Source organism: Scomber scombrus, chromosome 1 (assembly GCF_963691925.1).
Source record: "Scomber scombrus chromosome 1, fScoSco1.1, whole genome shotgun sequence".
Taxonomy (NCBI): domain Eukaryota; kingdom Metazoa; phylum Chordata; class Actinopteri; order Scombriformes; family Scombridae; genus Scomber; species Scomber scombrus.
In genome coordinates this window covers 10,429,827-10,448,245 of record NC_084970.1, presented here as the reverse complement: position 1 = coordinate 10,448,245, position 18,419 = coordinate 10,429,827, and the positions used below count along the sequence as shown (strand labels likewise).

The 18,419-nt window shown below is 39.2% G+C and overlaps 1 protein-coding gene across 6 annotated transcripts in view; it reads left to right on the top strand.

Annotated features, from left to right (window-relative positions):
* chd9 (chromodomain helicase DNA binding protein 9) overlaps positions 1-18,419 on the top strand; it is a 75,850-nt gene that overhangs the window by 37,058 nt on the left and 20,373 nt on the right. For all 6 annotated transcript variants that reach the window (XM_062420199.1, XM_062420188.1, XM_062420179.1 and 3 more), the window contains 13 exons: positions 2,473-2,581; positions 5,952-6,098; positions 6,755-6,823; positions 7,046-7,101; positions 7,909-8,026; positions 8,405-8,491; positions 8,763-8,900; positions 9,760-9,881; positions 11,995-12,238; positions 14,239-14,415; positions 14,715-14,858; positions 15,903-16,158; positions 16,573-16,783. In XM_062420199.1, the coding sequence (XP_062276183.1) occupies positions 2,473-2,581; positions 5,952-6,098; positions 6,755-6,823; positions 7,046-7,101; positions 7,909-8,026; positions 8,405-8,491; positions 8,763-8,900; positions 9,760-9,881; positions 11,995-12,238; positions 14,239-14,415; positions 14,715-14,858; positions 15,903-16,158; positions 16,573-16,783 (1,878 nt within the window). The remainder of the gene's footprint in view (positions 1-2,472; positions 2,582-5,951; positions 6,099-6,754; positions 6,824-7,045; positions 7,102-7,908; positions 8,027-8,404; positions 8,492-8,762; positions 8,901-9,759; positions 9,882-11,994; positions 12,239-14,238; positions 14,416-14,714; positions 14,859-15,902; positions 16,159-16,572; positions 16,784-18,419) is intronic.

The window sequence follows — 18,419 nt, the reverse complement described above, 5'->3', positions numbered from 1 at the left end:
AGTCTGAAGAATGTCAGCAAATTTTTTTTTTAAAGGAAATGTTTGTATTATACAGAAAGTTGTAGAGTGGCAGTAAAAGTGTACACGCTGTTCCACATTTTTGTATTGTGTCGGTCTCTGATCTACTTACATGTCCTCTGGCACTGGAGTGAGGGTGCATGCAGACTATAACTGCTTCAGGGCTATTCATGTTCTCCATATTTGGGTTGATTGGAGAACCAGTATCTACAATCAGCGCAGTTGAAAGCTGAACTAAAGAGAGATTTTTTAAAAACTGTTTTAATATGTAAAATTAGGAAGTGGAAATGATCAAAAATAGTCAGGTTGATTTGTTTAATAAGCTGAGTTGTTGTTCAGTAGGGCTGATTTCCTGTCAGACACTGCTGAGTGTCTGACCTTTAGACACCAAATATAGGGCCTACTTGCTGTCAAACAGAATGTCTTGTTGGCTAACAGGAGAAGGTATTGGCTAGTGTGGGAATCTTTGTTCATGTGACAGTGTCTGAGTTGGCTAACATATATTATAGCTTGTTTCACTCAGCCTGTTTAAAGTAGGGATTTTTCATTCTATTATTCTGCCTCTGTTCTGTATTAAAGGTACGAACACAGAATTGGGGGGGGGGAAGAGGCACTGGTGAAAAGTAGAAGCGTGTGTTCATTTATTGTGCAATCTGTTGCTATCTATGCTCCGGATATCCAAAACACCCCAGCAGTTTGTCTTGGTACTACAATTGTACATAAAGCCACAATGGGAATTTTATCACTCACAAAGTAGCAATGGCAGCTTAATGCACAACATTTCGGCCAAATTACGAGCAAATAGTGTTGGTGTTACTGCTGCACGATTAATCTAATTCCAATCACAATCGCGATGTCAGCCTGTTCAATTATATAACCACAAAAGAGACATCTAAATTTAATTCAATTTAAATACGTGTGTGAAAACATTTGGTCATCTATGCACCGTGAGTAGAGATACTTCACAGACTGCACTCAGTCTCTGTGTAGTCAGTGCATGGTCACATGACTTGCCGGTGTGCAGACCACAGACCAGGTGGAAATGTAGACATGATACTCCTGTACTCGGTTAGCAAAGAGGGATTTCAGAAAATGATCCAGACCCGAGGATCGAACCGGCAACAACATAGCCCTGGGCTTGAAAGAGGCATTGGCTGCATGTGTGAGGAGCATCAGGTCGTTATCACAACAGATAACTGCATTAACATTATGTATAGACAAAGTAAGAGCTTTAGCAAAGCACAACATTCCTGAATCGAATAAACCTCAGCAACTCCCATTGTCAGCATGTTTTGATGTGAAACGATTTCCTTGTATCCTTCAGCTGCCTCCCAAGCTGTTGCTGTATGTATGTTGGGGTTAACAACTCCATGCTGACAAATGTACAGTCACAGATTCTTATGGAATATAGACTTAGGCTACTAATGTGTTGAACAAAAGCAAATCTATTTGTACTGCCCTATCTTGCATTACGGTGCAAACCTGCAGTAGGCTGTTTAATTGGAGTCTCCTGTCAAACAATCAGATGGGTTTGAATGGTTTCTTTCTTTTGCAAGACATGTTTGACTTTGATGACACACTGCCTATTGGTTTGTCTGCCACTGTCTCGCAATGTAAGCCTCTTTGTAATGTCTATGTATGGCTTTGATGACACAGACTCATCCTTCTCTTCTAATCCTGTACAGACAGACTTTCACCCAACCAGTTCCCTTGTTAGCTAAATAAAAAGCAGTTAAAATGTCCACATGTATATTTCGTTTCATCTAGCCTACACTAAACTACTACCAGTCAAAATGACATTCTATTTTGAAATAAATGCCAGTTGTACCAGAATTATCAATTTTATGTAATTGTATTATTAGACTTTACCTTACGTTACTATGACAGGATTTTACAAAAGTTGCTTAGTTTGTAGGAACATTTACAATTGTTTTCATTCTTACTTCTCTGAAGCAGAACTTTGTCACTATGATTCTGAGCATTGTTCTTTAAGTTGGATTATAAAATAGTGTTTGAGAAGTGGCTTAATGTGAGCCATTATCACCTGGCTGATCAATACCTGCAGAATAGCCGAACAAATTAACAAGTTCATATCCACATGCAGTATGTTGAATTTGATACAGTGAGCACATTGTTATATCCTGTTTTTTTTCACCCCACCAGATGAAAAATATGTGTTCATTGTCACAGCTATTTTAGAGCTTTTGATATGGACATTGATTTTATTTGAGGTTTCAAAGACTGGAGTTATATATACCTCATTTGTGTTCAAACAAGCCCCCAGAACAGATTAGATTTCATGCATATACTGGTCAGTCGCTTCAGGTGATTAGTAGGTAGCTGTGAGCAGTATCTTTTAAGGCATTAGTCACCACACAGTACTTATATAAACAACAGGACAGTAAACTTTACATACAGGATTTCATTGTGTTCACTCTGTTTTCCCTCCCTCAGGAAAATTGTCATCAAGATTGGGAAGAAAAAGAAAAGAAAGCCACCGTCTTCAGAGGAGGAGTCTGATGAAGACCGTCCACCTCGGCATACTTCTAAAGACAACGACTCGGTAAGATTCATCACATGTACATACACTCACAAATAAACAAAACAAACACACAAACATGCAGTACAGTGACAGTGATTTAGTTTCATTTTGCAAATAAACTGACACAAAACTTGGACTTTCAGTGGGAATTGAGCTATGTTTTGCTGTTTTTTTAAATACCTCACTTCATTCAGATGTGGTTTTAGTGTTATTTTCTGTGGTAACAAACTTCTAAAAGACGAAAACAAAGAGAAAGTCCGGCCCTGTTTCTGTTGCCATTCCGGTACAAGGCAATGAGTGAAGTGGTGTGGTCTGTCTGAGTCTTTACACTGCTGATGAGCAGAGGGGAACGTTTCACAGCTTTGGCTTGACTCTGTGGTTCAGGTGGAGGTCATGCAGTGGGTGACTATCTCAAATACACCCTCTTATCTCTATTGACAATAGAGTCAATGGACAGCAGAGAGGCATTATTTTATATTTAGGTGAAAACATGAAGTTCACATGCAAGTTCAAACAAGTAGAAAAAAACTGATGTACTAATTATGACAATGTTTATGTGGATCTTAGATGTATTTAAAAACTGTATTGAAAAGAAATGTGAGCATGCAGCTAGATTTTAAATGTATTTTAATGCTGCTGGTTTTTCTCATTTTCTGTTGCTACAGCAGCCTGTGAGATTAAAATACTCCAGGGATGTGTTTGTTTGATAATATAACACCTGAAGAAATTAAATTAGCTCCATTTTTTTTCAAGAGTAAGAAACACCACGTTCTATTTTCCACTAAATATATGGCACTATTGTGGAAAAAGGAATGATTGCTCACCTGAAGTTGAGATTTTTGTACGGCGGGGAAAAAATGCCAGGAGAATGTGTCTTGTACATCCCAATGACATTCTCCAAGATGTACAATATACAACAATTTAAATGATGTTAAATATACGAGTTGTGTAAAAGATATGAGCTGAAAATTATATTACTGAGAAATTGAAGCAAATAATAAAAGCTGGGAACATTTTTTTCATATTAGTATTTAAGTAAAGGAAAATTTAATTTTACATGTGAATGATGAGGGAGTGAAAATATAATTTATATTAAGTAAAACAGTGTACATAATATATATAAATGTGGTGTGGTCTCATGTCAGATGCTTGATAATTAAAGATAAAAGACAATCAGTTTTTTTTTTCATTTCTTATGGGAATACTTCACTGTAGACAGTCAGATAAAAATGTTCTTGTGGTCTCGTGAAGAAAAAGGTTTCACCTGCATAATTCTGAGCTCACTTATAGTCCAAGTCAAGCCAAACCCTCATATTCATATACATTAAAACAGGACAATTAATGTCTGACCAAACCAAACCCACAGAGCAATAATATTGCTGTATTATTCTATATGAAATGTGACCTGGTCAGTAATGACAATTAAAGTAAGTGACATCTGAGTTTGTCTTTCATCCCAAACACAGTTCTGTCTTGTGTGCTCTTTTGCTCTCTACTAAGTCATAACAGATATTTGCATTTTATTTGTAGAGAGGGACTTGTCTGAATGAATGGGTATGACTTGTGACTTTGTCTCCTCCTCCTCACTACCACCATCTATTTCTCTCTCTCTCTCTCTCTCTCTCTCTCTCTCTCTCTCTCTCTCTCTCTCTCTCTCTCTCTCTCTCTCTCTCTCTCTCTACTTCTGTGTCCTATCCGGACTGTTGGCTATGATATAATTACGTTAAATGGCGCCCCTGGCCTTAATTAAAACAGTCTGTTGATGACTCATTTAGGATGATCCTGTAAAAGAAGTCAAAGTAGCGTGGCCGAGAGCTGAGAGAGAAGCATGGCCCCCTCAGGGGTTCAGCTCTAGTGTCATGGCATGTGGCAGGTTTGACTCTGCAGTTTCTGGTCAGCTTGGGTTCGGGGATGTGAGGTTACATCTCCATGGGGATATTATATTGCACACCTAATTAACTTTGGCTCAGTGGCATTTATTCCTAATTAACTACATATTATCATTTGGAGGGGCTTGGGTATTGATGCAGGATACAGCAGCCCACGCAAATGATAATTACAAAGGCTTGACAGGAAGGAATAGAAAGAAGCTGGATTTTAAAGAACCCTTTAAATCCCTTTTTGTGGAGTATGCTGTTCTTCTGGATTTCTTTCATAGTTTATTGAAATGTTATTCATTGTCATGGTTGTTCATGATGACCTGTTCATGTTGTCATTTTCAATATGGGTTAGTGTGACGAAAATGTTGAGTAATTTTAAAAATACCGTTTTTAGTGATTCATGTTTTGATGATGCAACATTGAGGCTACTAATGCAATGTTGTTGGAAGAAAGATATTTGAATGTAGACAGGAGACTTATGCTAATGTCATTTTCTCAACATAAGATATTATGTTAATAAAATATATAGCTAGTGATGTGCTATATCACAATTTCACAAATTCATAAGGGCAATGAATGAATTAAGATGATTAAAGGTTTGATCAATACTATTGATTCAGTAGCATTACCTTTACTACAATGTCTTTGCAACATGTTGCTGAGCCTTCTGTTTTGGCTGATAAGTTGTCCAGGCTGATATCTGCTTATTGCACATACATCCTTTCAGTGTGTCGGCTGATGAAATAGCTATACAGAAATTACAAACTAGGTTTGAGGTTATTTATAGTTTGTCCACAAGACAGCAGAGGGGTTTATTTTTATTTTGTATGTTCTCTATTCTTAGTGAGGACATTTTAAGGGATCATTATGAATATTTTTTGTTTTACGTGTTAACATCAAACAAATTAGCTGATACTGTTATCTGACTCCCAAATATTGATATTGGCCTTCAAAATCCAGTATCATTCTGGGAAAACTGCAGAAATAGCACGGCAGATAATTTAACGTATCTAAGTGAAGCTTAAGCTAAGCAGGAAGTAGTCTCACACTGAGAACCTTGATAATAAATCTGTCATGAATCATGATTGAGGGAACATTGTGTACTGTGCTGCCTGTAATTTCCTGCTCAAGATTTCAACTTATGAGTTGATATATTAAAAACATGACAATATGTTGCGTATGTGTGTAATACTAGCAGAATGAAAATTATTGAAAAAGTAATGAAAAAAAATGTTGCCGATATAACCTTGATGGTCTAAGCAAACTACTTAAATGAACAGTGTAACATGGGAGCTTTTGCTGATCTACAGAAGGTCTGTACAGAATATGTATCCATATAATGTTGCATGTACCAGATGATGTGGTCAGAACTTTGGTCCTGACTGTCAGTTAGTTAGTTTTTTGTGGGTTTTTTTCAGTTTCAAAGTTACTGTATGAAGTAATCAAGAAACAGTTGAAAATATTCAAATATAACTGCTGAACTTCTCCCTCCATGTCCGTTTTTTGTGTAGAAGAGACGATCTAATCGCCAGGTGAAAAGGAAGAAGTATGCTGAAGAGCTGGAGGCCCGCCTGTCAGATGAGGAAGTCAAGGTTATTGTCAAAGCCAAGAAAACCAACACGGCAGCATCCAAGCAGCCTGCTGTTCAACTCTTTGTAGTAAGTACTTGCTGCTCTGTGGTAGGTAAAAGAGCAACATTATTTCCATTACTGATGAATCATATCAGTTATTAAGAAAAGCATTTGTTGGCTTAAAAACAATTATACATGCAATGGATTGTTCTTTTGTGGCAATGATTCATATAAATATGGAAAAGGAGCTTCCCCCCAATACTGACAAACAAAACCACATTTTGTGGAAGAACAACAGGAATAAGTGATGAGTGAACTTCAGCACAGCCTGTTCCTTTCATCCCCAAATTGTGACGTATAAACCAGAACCCCTGCAGTATGACTGTACAACAAGAGAAAATACATATTCATTGCCCATTTTTAAAAATTTAGCTGCAACAGCAGAGAAATTGGGATGGAAGTAATGTGATGATGGCTGAACTCAACATTTTAAAGAAAAGTAATGTCTGCAAGTTCCTAAAAGTTCTTAACCTTTGATCATTAATTTGAGATAGTAAAAAAAAAACCTAAGTGGGAAAGTGAAGCCTCAGACGAGCAGACTGTGTAGTTTTATGTTATTGTTGTGAACAATTGAGTTTTTGCATTATGAAATGTCCTGAAGTTTATGCAGATTTGTGCTCCAGGAGACCATGTAATAACACTTGACATTAAATGTTTTTGTTGCATTTTTACTGTATTTGTAGGAAAATCCTACTGAGGAGGATGCCGCTATTGTTGACAAAATCATGTCCTCTCGTATCGTCAAGAAGGAGGTAATAACTGTTCTTGTTTCCCTTTTTTAGTATATTTAAAAGCTGCACAACCATGATGGAAGTTTCCATTTTTGCAAGATAAATATTGTCAGTACATTATTTGACCTGATATGTGTATTTTTTATTAAGATCTTCGACATGTGCACAATCAACAAATTAAAAGAACTACTTTTGAGTTTGTCTCTAATTATTATATTCCTCTTTTACTTTAAACCTCTGTAGGTTTCTCCAGGAGTGGTGGTTGAAGGGGAGGAGTTTTTTGTAAAATACAAAAACTAGTAAGTACATCGTTCACTTACATCTACAACTGTTTTTATGATATTTCAGGTATTATTTTTCTTTATTGAATGTATTTTTCACCAGTGGTTGAGATTGGATAAAACTAAATTCATGAAATATTAGAAACAAGTTGAGTGCCTGTAATAACTCCATTTTAAATGTGCGTGACACATTTATAAACACTGTTCCAGACATTGTTCGTATCTACTACCTACATTTGAAAGAAAGTCTTGAACTAAAGTTACATTAAAATGGAAAACAGATGTCCTTTATCAAAGAATGCTGAATAAGGACTATGCATACAGACATTTCAGTCATCCTTAGGACATCTTTCAGCATCACCATGTATGTAATCATCACATTTTGAAACAGTCTTCTGTTCTTTTAACTCAGGAACATTATTAACATTTCTAACTCCTTCCTAAAGCAAATTATCATTTGAGATTATAAAGTGGAAAATCAGGATTTATGAATCAGGTCTACAGCTTCAGCCTCCCAGAGAAATAATTTCTTTTCACATGACAGATAATGTGCCATCAGCCTGATCACGTTCATTATTATTTCAGGTCGATGAGGAAGAGGATGGCATGCCATATTTGATGTTTTATACAGATCAGCGACTTTGTGATCAACATGTCAATTAAAGCCTCTGTGATCACATTTGCAATCTGTGATCACACCTGGTGGCCTTAGCAGTTGCCCCAAATGATGTTAAGAAGTTTGTTTTTCCGGGTTTCTCCACCTGGTCTGATTATGTATTTGTGTGTGTCTTTCTGTGTGTGTTTGTGTGTGTGTGCGGGTGTCAGCTCCTATCTACACTGTGAGTGGGCCACAGAGCAGCAGCTGGAGAAGGACAAGAGGATTCCGCAGAAGATCAAACGCTTCAAGATGAAACAAGCACAGAGGGCACTCTTCTTCGCAGATGTAAGGCTGTGTGTTTGTGTTTGTGGACATACTGTATACTATCTTTGTGTGGATACGCTTACAGTATGTGGGCATTTGGTATGTACAGGTGGGTGTTTATTTGGCGTCTGTTAGGGAATGTGTGCGTGTATAGTGTATACGGTGTGTGTGTGTGTGTGTGTGTGTGTGTCTGTATGTGTGTGTGAACATAACATTTTTTTTTTGGTTGGTTTGTGTATGAAGGCACATCTGTGTGCATATATTTGAATCTCTTTACTCACTCAGCTGATACAGTACTGATACTTGTCTCAGATTCCAGATGGTGGGTGGGCACTTACGGTTACTCTCTCATTTTCTTTCTCTTTCTATCCATCCCATCTTTCTTTCTGTCTCTCTCAGATGGAGGAGGACCCTTTTAACCCTGACTACGTAGAGGTGGACAGAGTGCTGGAGGTGTCGTACTGTGAGGACAAAGACACGGGGGAGGTAAACTGAACACTTTTCATTTGGTAATCACATCTGTTTAAAGTGTGTATTTATTTGTGTCTACATGCCTGAACATGTTTTACTCCTTTTCAGTTTTTTTGTGGTTTTATTCCGTTCAGTTTTATTCTCCACGCTAGAGATGTCTTTGTATTTCAGAAGTGCCCCAAGGCCATCCTAATAGGCTCCCTTGCAGCCTTTGTTAATATTATAAAAGCAGAGCTTGGCCTTGCTCTAGTCTTTTTCAGCACTAATTCATTTCTGCCTGCTGTAGGAGGTGGTGTACTACCTGGTGAAGTGGTGCTCTCTGCCTTATGAAGACAGCACCTGGGAGCTGAAGGACGACGTAGATCAGAGCAAGATTGAAGAGTTTGAGCAGCTGCAGGCAGCCAGGCCAGACTCATGCAGAGTGGTGAGCCGTGCCCACCTACATTCCTCACATATCATCTGATTTCCATCTTCCTCTGCTACTCTCATACTGTATATATTTTGTTTTGCTTTTGGCATAGGATTTAGAATTGCTGGAAGAAGTGCAGTGCCTATTCAAAATGTGCCTGTTCACAAGTGGTGATTGCTTGGCCGGCAGTATTGCTGCTCGCAGCTTTCTCGAGAACCGCTCATTCAAACAACTTAAAAGTCAACACTGAACTTCCAAGGGTCCTCAGCAATACACATGCCAAGTGTGACGTAGATTGGATGAACGGTTGTCAAGAAAATTGACAGACATTCGTACATACAGCCAGTCAGAGACTACATACATACAGACGGAGGCTCTTTGCATTTTAGTTAGAATTGTTAATTAGGGAGTTTACTTTTATAAAATTACTTACATTTATAAAATTAACTTTTTTTAAATTAATGTTTCTTTTATGTTACTTAATTTGATTCAGGAGGACTCACTGATAAAACACAGTTTATACTGAACCCATATAACATATTGATTCGTCAAATGAATAGGTATCATTAGCCAAACATGAAACTCCACGCAGCCAAGTGGACAAACCTAAGAGAAACACAAACACCTTCAGTCAAGAGCAGTGAATAATGTTTCAGCTGGAAAAATTCAAATATTACTTTGTTTTTTATTAGAGGTTATTTCATTGTCTCTTACTTTGCCTTTCATTAAATGTTGGAGTTCATCTTGCATTACCTTTAATAAGTATATTATACCACTTCTTTGCTTTCCATAGAAATGTTTTCATGTCAAATTTAAATACACAGTTAATTTCCAAACTGCTGCATGAATTCTCATCATAAAATGTGTTACTTAGGAGCGACCCCCGGCCAATCTGTGGAAAAAGAGGGAGCAGTCGAGGGAATACAGGAATAGCAACAGCCTCAGGGACTACCAACTTGAGGGGGTCAACTGGCTCCTCTTCAACTGGTACAACAGGTCAGTTATGAATGCTGCATATGTATACCTGCACATACCTACAGCCCTCTCTCACCTACAAACACAGGGAAAAACTGTTTGCCACTGGTGTGAATTGTTCATTGTGAAAAGTACCAGAGACCAGTGTCTGAAATCCTTAACCCTGAAATTTACAATAGCAAATTTGCAAAAGATATTCTAAAATGAAAAGAGATGTTGCACAGATAAGTATGAAGATGAAGTACATAAAATGACCAGCGGTGTGCAAATGCTCATAGTAGAAGAGTATATGCAATATGTGAGGAATGATAAAACAGAATTTGCATTCATGTCATGTGTTTGATGTTTTTTTGATGTGTATGTGTTCACAGATGTGCAAATAATAAGATTATACGTAAATGTAACGTGTACTTTAGTGTAGTGTTGTTGGGGGTCTCAGACTTGGTTGATGAACACAACTGCAGTCGGAAAGAAAATGTACCTGTGGTGTGAAGTTTTGGTCTTGATAGACTGCAGCTTCTTGCAGGAGTGTTTTATTAATTGGCACATGGTTAAAATATTATGTTATTTCGTTGGCAGTTAACTTAAAGATGTATAGATGAGATTATAAATGGCAGTAAAAGAAGAAAAATGAAGCAGACTAGACAGTTTCTAATAACATCAGGTATATGCAATGCCCACTTCCGGTATAAATTTGTATACAGATATGAATACAAGTGTTTCTGTGACAAACTGACAGATATACTGGTGTGGTTTTGTGTTATACCCCTAACACATAGTACAATTAGTACACAGTACCTTATACCTCAAGCAAAATGTAAGGTGTCTCTCTACATATTTGCTTTCAGTAATCCCATGCTGCTAAAACACTACATTATATTAATTGATTGAATTATATTGCATGCGCTGCTTTGTATTGCAAGAGAATTTTTTCTCCCTGCATCAGGACCATCATTATTGAATAATGCATCACTTTTTCCTGTTTTTGTGTGTCTGCACATATCTTTCTATGTTTGAAAGAACCAATTTCAGTTGAAAACCAGCATTGTGAGGACATCTTGATCATTCCTCAAAATCAAAGGGCAACTTAAGGGTTAAGACTTGGTTTTAAAGTTAAGATTAGACTTGGGTTTGGGTTCAGTTCAGTGTCAGGGTTGGGTTTAGGCATGTAGTTGGTGTAGTTGGTATGTGATGGTTAAGGTTAGGTAAGGAGCTAGTTAATACATTATGTCAAGGAGTGTCCTCAAAAGGATATAATGAGTGTGTGTGAGTGTGAGTGTGGGACCATGCTGTGACTTGGCTGTGTTCACACTATTTGGTTGGGCCTGCAAGGACAGTCAAATTTCCTGTCAAGGTGCACATTGTTGCAACAACAATTGCTTTTTCTTCGCCCACGATCACAAAAGAAGCAAAGCGGAGTACATTTGGAGTACACAGTGTCAGTGTGCTTGCATTAACCCTGGGAATCGGCTTTGTTATGTGTGAGCATGCAGGAGTTTGTGTATGCCTACGCACAGAGATTCATCAAAAGTAGAGAGCTGCTTAAGAGGCCAGTGGGAATATCTGCACGTTGCAATTAGCATCAAGACATAATACCCCCACCCACTGGACAGCTGAATAAATGGTTTGCTGGAGTACACCACGCAGCAGAGGCAGTTGCATTCGCTATTATGTTGTATCTCATCTCTTTGTCCTTTTATTACTGCTGATGAGGTCTTTTTCTCCTTCGTTGTTCTCTCTTTATTCTTTTAATATCAGTGCTTTGTGCATTTTCCCTCGTTTCCTTTTCCTCTTCCTCTATTTCTTAATCTTTATCACCCCCTTTTTTCTTCTAACACACAATGTTTGTGTTATTTTAACTAGTACAAGAACTGTAACACGCAATAGAAATGCTCACCATGAATACTACTATGTTCTGGTGGTATGGAGACATAATAACTCATACAGGAGTATGGTCCAACTTTAAAACATATTCTGTACAATATTATGGCACAGAAGGAATATAATCGTTAAATTTTTACACAGTTTACATTGATTTGTAAATGTCTCCCCCACTTTTACCTTCTCATTCTTGTTCTCTTGCTGTTATGTCACTTCCTCTTCCCGTGTAACTCTTTTTATTTATATCTTTCAGACGGAACTGCATCCTGGCCGACGAGATGGGCCTGGGAAAGACCATCCAGTCCATCACATTCCTAGAAGAAATCTATCGCGCAGGCATCAAGCGGCCATTCCTCATCATTGCCCCACTCTCCACCATCGCCAACTGGGAGCGCGAGTTCCATACTTGGACCCATCTCAATGTCATCGTCTATCACGGGAGCATGGTCAGCAGGCAGATGCTCCAGCAGTATGAGATGTATTTCAGGGATGCACAGGTAAATGAGCCCAAAGCACAGAGATCTTTTTGCTTACAACTTTCAAAGTGCAGCAGAGGAGGTAGCTTTTCAAGCATGATTTATTCACTAATGTGGAGGCACCTCCTTTCACTCCTCCCTGTGTAAATATGTGTGAGCAGGGTGTTATATAATAAGAGTAATTGTTGTGTAGAACCTCAAACATACTGCACAGGGGTAAATGCAGCACATACATTATATCAAATACAATTCTCAGTTTGTCCCTCTGAAAAAAATACAATCAAACACCAGTGGAAAGTGTCTATGCTTTGTTTTATTGGCAATGTGTCCTCTCCAGGCTCAGGGCGCATGTCTTGTTGTAGCCAGTGAATTTCTGTTTTACTTTATCCCGTCATATATTTTCCTCAAGGAGCAGGACAAGAATCAGTTGTAGACACAGCTTGGCCTCCAGCTTGTTTCCTGTATCTAATACAAATGGAACTGTGAGGTTTGAGAGGCCTTTTAGTTTATGTCAACATACCTAATCTATCCTTTTATTAAGAAAGGCAGTGATTCACTTCGATTAAAATAATCACAGTGCTGTGTAGAAAACAGCAGCACAGTGTCAGCAACATGAAGTCCTGTGAGCAATCTAATGATATGTTTAAAAACAGGAGGCCTGCATAAAACAACAGGAGTCGGATATTGAATAGCCAGGCAGAACGTGATTACCATGTTTAACACAAAGGCCAGATACACTAAGACTCAGTAACTATTGTAGCAAATTCATATATAGCACAGGAAAGGTATATCTTATACGTTTTGGACAGGCATTAATTGGTCAAAGGGCCATAAAGCCACTACAGAGGTCCTTCGGTCATTCTTAGGGAAAAAACAGTGGTATTGGATGGAGTATTCCGGGTAAGACAGAAAGTCTATGTTGATTATATGTACAGAGCATTATGAGAGACATTTAGGGAAGGTATATCTTGTGTGACTTATCTGATTCTGTCATTCATGTCACCAAATCACCAAACTTTGCTCAACATACAGACAATAATTTCTAAATAGTCCAAATGTGGGTCTTGCTACATTAATTTAAAGAAAGCTGAAAAAATAATTCATTTCACATTCATATTCAGTCAGATTTTGAAATCAAGGTTAATTGTTTATAAAGCCTATTACTGCTTAAAATGTAGGGCATGAGAACGTTTTCTGAATAAGGGGTTTGTAGTGTAACGTCACATATAACAAAAGATTCAAAGAGGGGCACATGCCTGCCAGTAATAAGTAGGCTGGTAGGTAGTTAGTGAGCCTTAGGCAGGGGCTCTCTGTGGTTGGCAGGCCATGTGATGTGTCGCAACAGGCAGTTAGGAGTTCTTAGTATTCAGACGATCCGTAAGAGGAATGAACTCGAGCGAGAGTAGAACAGAGCGGAGCTGCCACCAGACTGTCTCCCAGGCAGCCTGTGATGTCATAGCAGCCCCCAAGGGGAAGTCTCTGTCAGTGCTGCTCAGGCGTATCAGAGGGAGAGGCTCCTCTACAGCAGTCTGTTGGCTGGCTGGCTGTGGGAGGGTCTTACTGAATAGCTGAGTATCCCAAGAGGACTGTTGTCAAGGTAATAGATACAAATGGAGGGGCAGGGTGAGGCAATGGCACGCCAGACAGACAAACAAACAAATAAACAAACAGGATAATGACTGGTGGTTGTGTCCTCGTGTCCTGGTTATACTGTGCTGTAGCTTCCCAACAGTGAGGTGTGTTCTTACATTGCTCATGAAATCTGAAATTGAAGTAAGGCATGTGTTCTACAAATATGCATGTGTTTGCAGCATTTCTATCTGAACTCTTCTGTATTTTACAACTGAATTATTATCATAGTCATCAGAATACAGTTTTTGAATACAAATGAAATTTTACTTACCTTCACCTGTAAAACAGACACTATTGCTGCTGCATCATAACACAAAAAATTACCTCCCTAAATATGTTGAGTTTTATAAATCAGTCTGACAAAGTCTGTCTCCCCTTTTTGACTTAAGGGCCGCGTGATACGAGGTGCCTACAAGTTCCAGGCTCTCATCACCACGTTTGAGATGATCTTGGGAGGCTGCCCTGAGCTCAACGCCATAGATTGGCGCTGTGTTATCATCGATGAGGCCCACCGCCTCAAGAACAAGAACTGCAAGCTGCTAGAAGGCTTCAAGCTCATGAGTCTGGTATGTAAAGCATTACCTTAGAGGGAAAATGGGAATTAAGTCATTTCAAATAACAGTGTTGTGCAGAGTTTCATTCTGTAGTTTAAAAACTAATCTGATCCGTTTTGACTTGAATGATGTGCTCAAAACATTATCTCTGGCCCTTGCTGTTTAATTAAGTACACAAGCCTTGATACAACATGTTAGAAATTATCATTAATAAAGCAATAATTGAAAAAAGTTTGTTTCAGGAGTGCTTTTGACAAATGACTCATTGTAAACACTTTCTCCTCAAACATTCTCCTCTTGTCGTATTTCAGGAGCACAAGGTCCTGCTGACGGGCACTCCACTCCAAAACACAGTGGAGGAGCTTTTCAGCCTGCTCCACTTCCTGGAGCCTGCACGTTTCCCCTCAGAAAACACCTTCATGCAGGAGTTTGGAGACCTCAAGACTGAGGAGCAGGTGAGCCTGCAGATTCATGGAGAACATGCCCTAACATTTCATGCAGCAGATATCGGAGTAAACATATAATATATATTTTTTTTAAAAAGAAATAATCAAATACTGTAGTTTTAGCTTCTGTTACCATGTCTGTCACTTTAAGGTTTATAATTATTTCAAGGAAAGACAGTTTTTTGTGTTATACAAAGATCCTGTTGGTACAGATGGAACCCTCGAAGTGGAGCTTTTTCTAACTAGGCCACAGTGACATTTTGTACAGCACACACACACACAACATATGGTGGATAATGGTAAGAAATAATGGGGTATTATGCTACTTATTGTTAGACCATGTAATGACGCGGTTGCTCACAAGAAAAATGCCATTTACCTTTCCTCTACATATTGCTGGTATTTGGCATTTCATTTTCAGTCAGTAACAAGGAAGGGAAGGCTGAAGAAAGCATTGCAACAGTTTGAAGTGTGTTTCTCAGACTGAAAGTTTAAATATTTGCTAACTCTGCAATTGATATTAAAACTAGAAGCTCTTAGTGTCAGTGGGAATGTGAAGTCCTTTTCATAGAGAAAACTATTGGTGTTAAGAGGTTCTTTTTCACATTCCAACATAACTGATGTGTTATGTGTGTGTGTTATACACTGGTTTTAAAGCTTGATATACAAACGGAATAAAGAAATGTATTAAGTCTATAGCCAGATATCAATAATATGCATAAAATGATGTAACAGCTTGGATATAAAATGCAATAAGTGGTTCAGTATCTGGTTACTCCAATCAGATTACATGTGTTTTTAGTTGTTATTTGCCTCTGCGTTATCCATTACATTAACTAAAATGCTTCAATCAAATTCTGAGTATAATAATAAATATATATACAACATTTTTCTCAGCTGTACAATGGAAAGCTTAGTGGAACACATGAAAACCTTTGTCATGGCATGTGTGACACAGCTTGTTTCAGCCCATTTGTATCCCTGATCTAAACTAAGTCAAGTGTAGCAGTTAGTGAATTATTTAACTTAAACTTTCATCTTTTTGGCCCACAGGTACAAAAGCTTCAGGGTATCTTAAAGCCCATGATGCTGCGCCGGTTGAAGGAGGACGTGGAGAAGAAGTTGGCCCCTAAAGAAGAAACCATCATAGAAGTCGAGCTCACCAACATTCAGAAAAAATACTACCGTGCCATCCTAGAAAAGAACTTCTCTTTCCTGGCTAAAGGAGCTGGCCAGGCAAATATGCCCAACCTGGTCAACACAATGATGGAGCTGCGCAAGTGCTGCAACCACCCCTACCTCATCAAAGGTAAGACGGTACTTTCCAAGTGACTGTTTTTATTTTTAAATATGATACATGAAATACATAGTTGAGATGTTGGCAGGCACAGCTGCAGAAGGCCTTCTATTCCACAATTTCCTGTTTAGTCTTTTGGAGGAGCTGGTGACACACTTCAGCAGATTATGGTGATCACTATAATTTGATGCCTCAAGGGATTGTTGCATCAGATCAAGCATACTGGTGATGTTGGCATAAGAAAGACATGAGGATATCTGCATCTGCACTGAATCAGCTTAGCATTAGTCACCAGTATCAAATCTGTAGGATCCCACTAAAAGCAAATACTCCTAAAATGCATGCTATATATATATCTTTCTGAGTGCACACTGGAAAGCACAAAGATACAGTAATGCTAATGAATCAATTTCTTTGCAACTTCAGGAGCAGAAGAGAAGATCCTAGAGGACTTCAGGGAGGTGTATAGCCCTATTGCCATCGACTTTCACCTGCAGGCTATGGTGCAGTCTGCTGGGAAGCTGGTCCTTATTGACAAACTGTTGCCTAAGATGAAGGCCGGAGGGCACAAGGTGCTCATCTTCTCCCAAATGGTGCGCTGCCTGGACATCTTGGAAGACTACCTCATTCAGAGAAGGTAATGGAGACAGATAATTAGGGCACGAGCGGCGACTGCAAGTCGCCTGGCGAAAGCCCTATTGAAATTGTAATGTTTATTATTATTATTATTATTATTATTATTATTATTATTATTCTTCCGACATTTCGTGCCCCAATTTCGCCCCTTTCCCAAATGCGAAAATGCTTATACTTTTGCACGGACGTCCGGCCTCATCCGAAATTCGATATTTTTGGGTGGTCGCACATGGTCGACGCAGAATGGCGGAATAGCGCCCCCTACAAAGTCAAAAAATGCCCATAGGGAATTTTGCTAACTTTGTCCTATGCTCACAAAATTCGGTACACATACGTATCATACCCACATATGCAAAAAAGCCTCTTGACCTCATGACCTCAACCCAATAAGAAGTCGGCCATTTTGGTTTTGATTTTTCCCGCCTAAAATTAACTCCTCCCACAGCGTTCGCCCGATCAAGTTCAAATTAGGTACGCAACATCTCCAGACCTAGCTGAGCTTAAGTTGTGCTCTGCGCATCCGTAGGTCAAAGGGCGTGTCTGCCAGGGCTCAACTAACTTTGGCGTGCTCGCCATGTACATACGAGTGGCTCTCACGCCCACATACTTCATCCAATCAGCTTCAAACTTGCTGGACATGATGATGGCTCCGCCCTGAACGTCCCGATATATTAACTTCCCACGTAACTCATAGCGCCCCCCGGTGGTAACAGGAAGTGAACTTAAATTCATGAAAAATACATAGTTGACCCCATCAACTTCATTCCACTTCTAAAACATGCAGAACCAGTTGGTGAAGCTACATTATGAACACTGTGAAGCTACGAGTAATGGCGTCCCTGTGGGGGCGTGGCTACCATCAATTCCTCGCCATGAAAATACGTTTGGCTTTTTGATGGCTTTATTGAACACGTATCATCATGAAAATTGATACACAGGTCCAGGGTGGAGACCTCTTCCATCTGATAGGGGTGTCGCTCATGTCGCCCCCTAGTGGAAACAGGAAGTGCCATTTTTTGCATCAACATTGTCCGATTACCACAAAACTTCACATGTGTGATGAGGGACTGACCCTGAACACACCTGCATGCATCCCATTACTGCCCCCTGGTGGATGAACCATCAACTGCTCATAACTCCCTCATGCTTTGTCCCATTTCCACGAAACTTCACATGTGTGATGAGGGACTGACCCTGAACACACCTGCACGCATCCCATTACTGCCCCCTGGTGGATGAACCATCAAATGCTCATAACTCCCTCATGCTTTGTCCGATTCACTCCAAACTTCACATGAGTGATGAGGGGCCGCCCCTGAACGCACCAGACATTATGTGTAACTACCTGTGACTGACCCCTACTGGATGAACGAAACATTGCATTTTTGGTCTCCTTCCAGGTTTTTTCTCACTTTCTGCTTCACGCCACAGCCCCGCCATGCCTCAGGCCCCGCGGTGGCATGGGTGAGCTAGGGCCCGCCATCGCCGCTTGCGGCTTTAATTAAAGACTGTGTCTGCAAAAGAAATCATGTATTGCAAAAAGTACAGTTCACTTGTACAGTGAACCCTCCATTTCTTTTAACATGTTGTAGCATCATATAACTCATGGCTGCAAATAGTTAGGAACATGATATCTC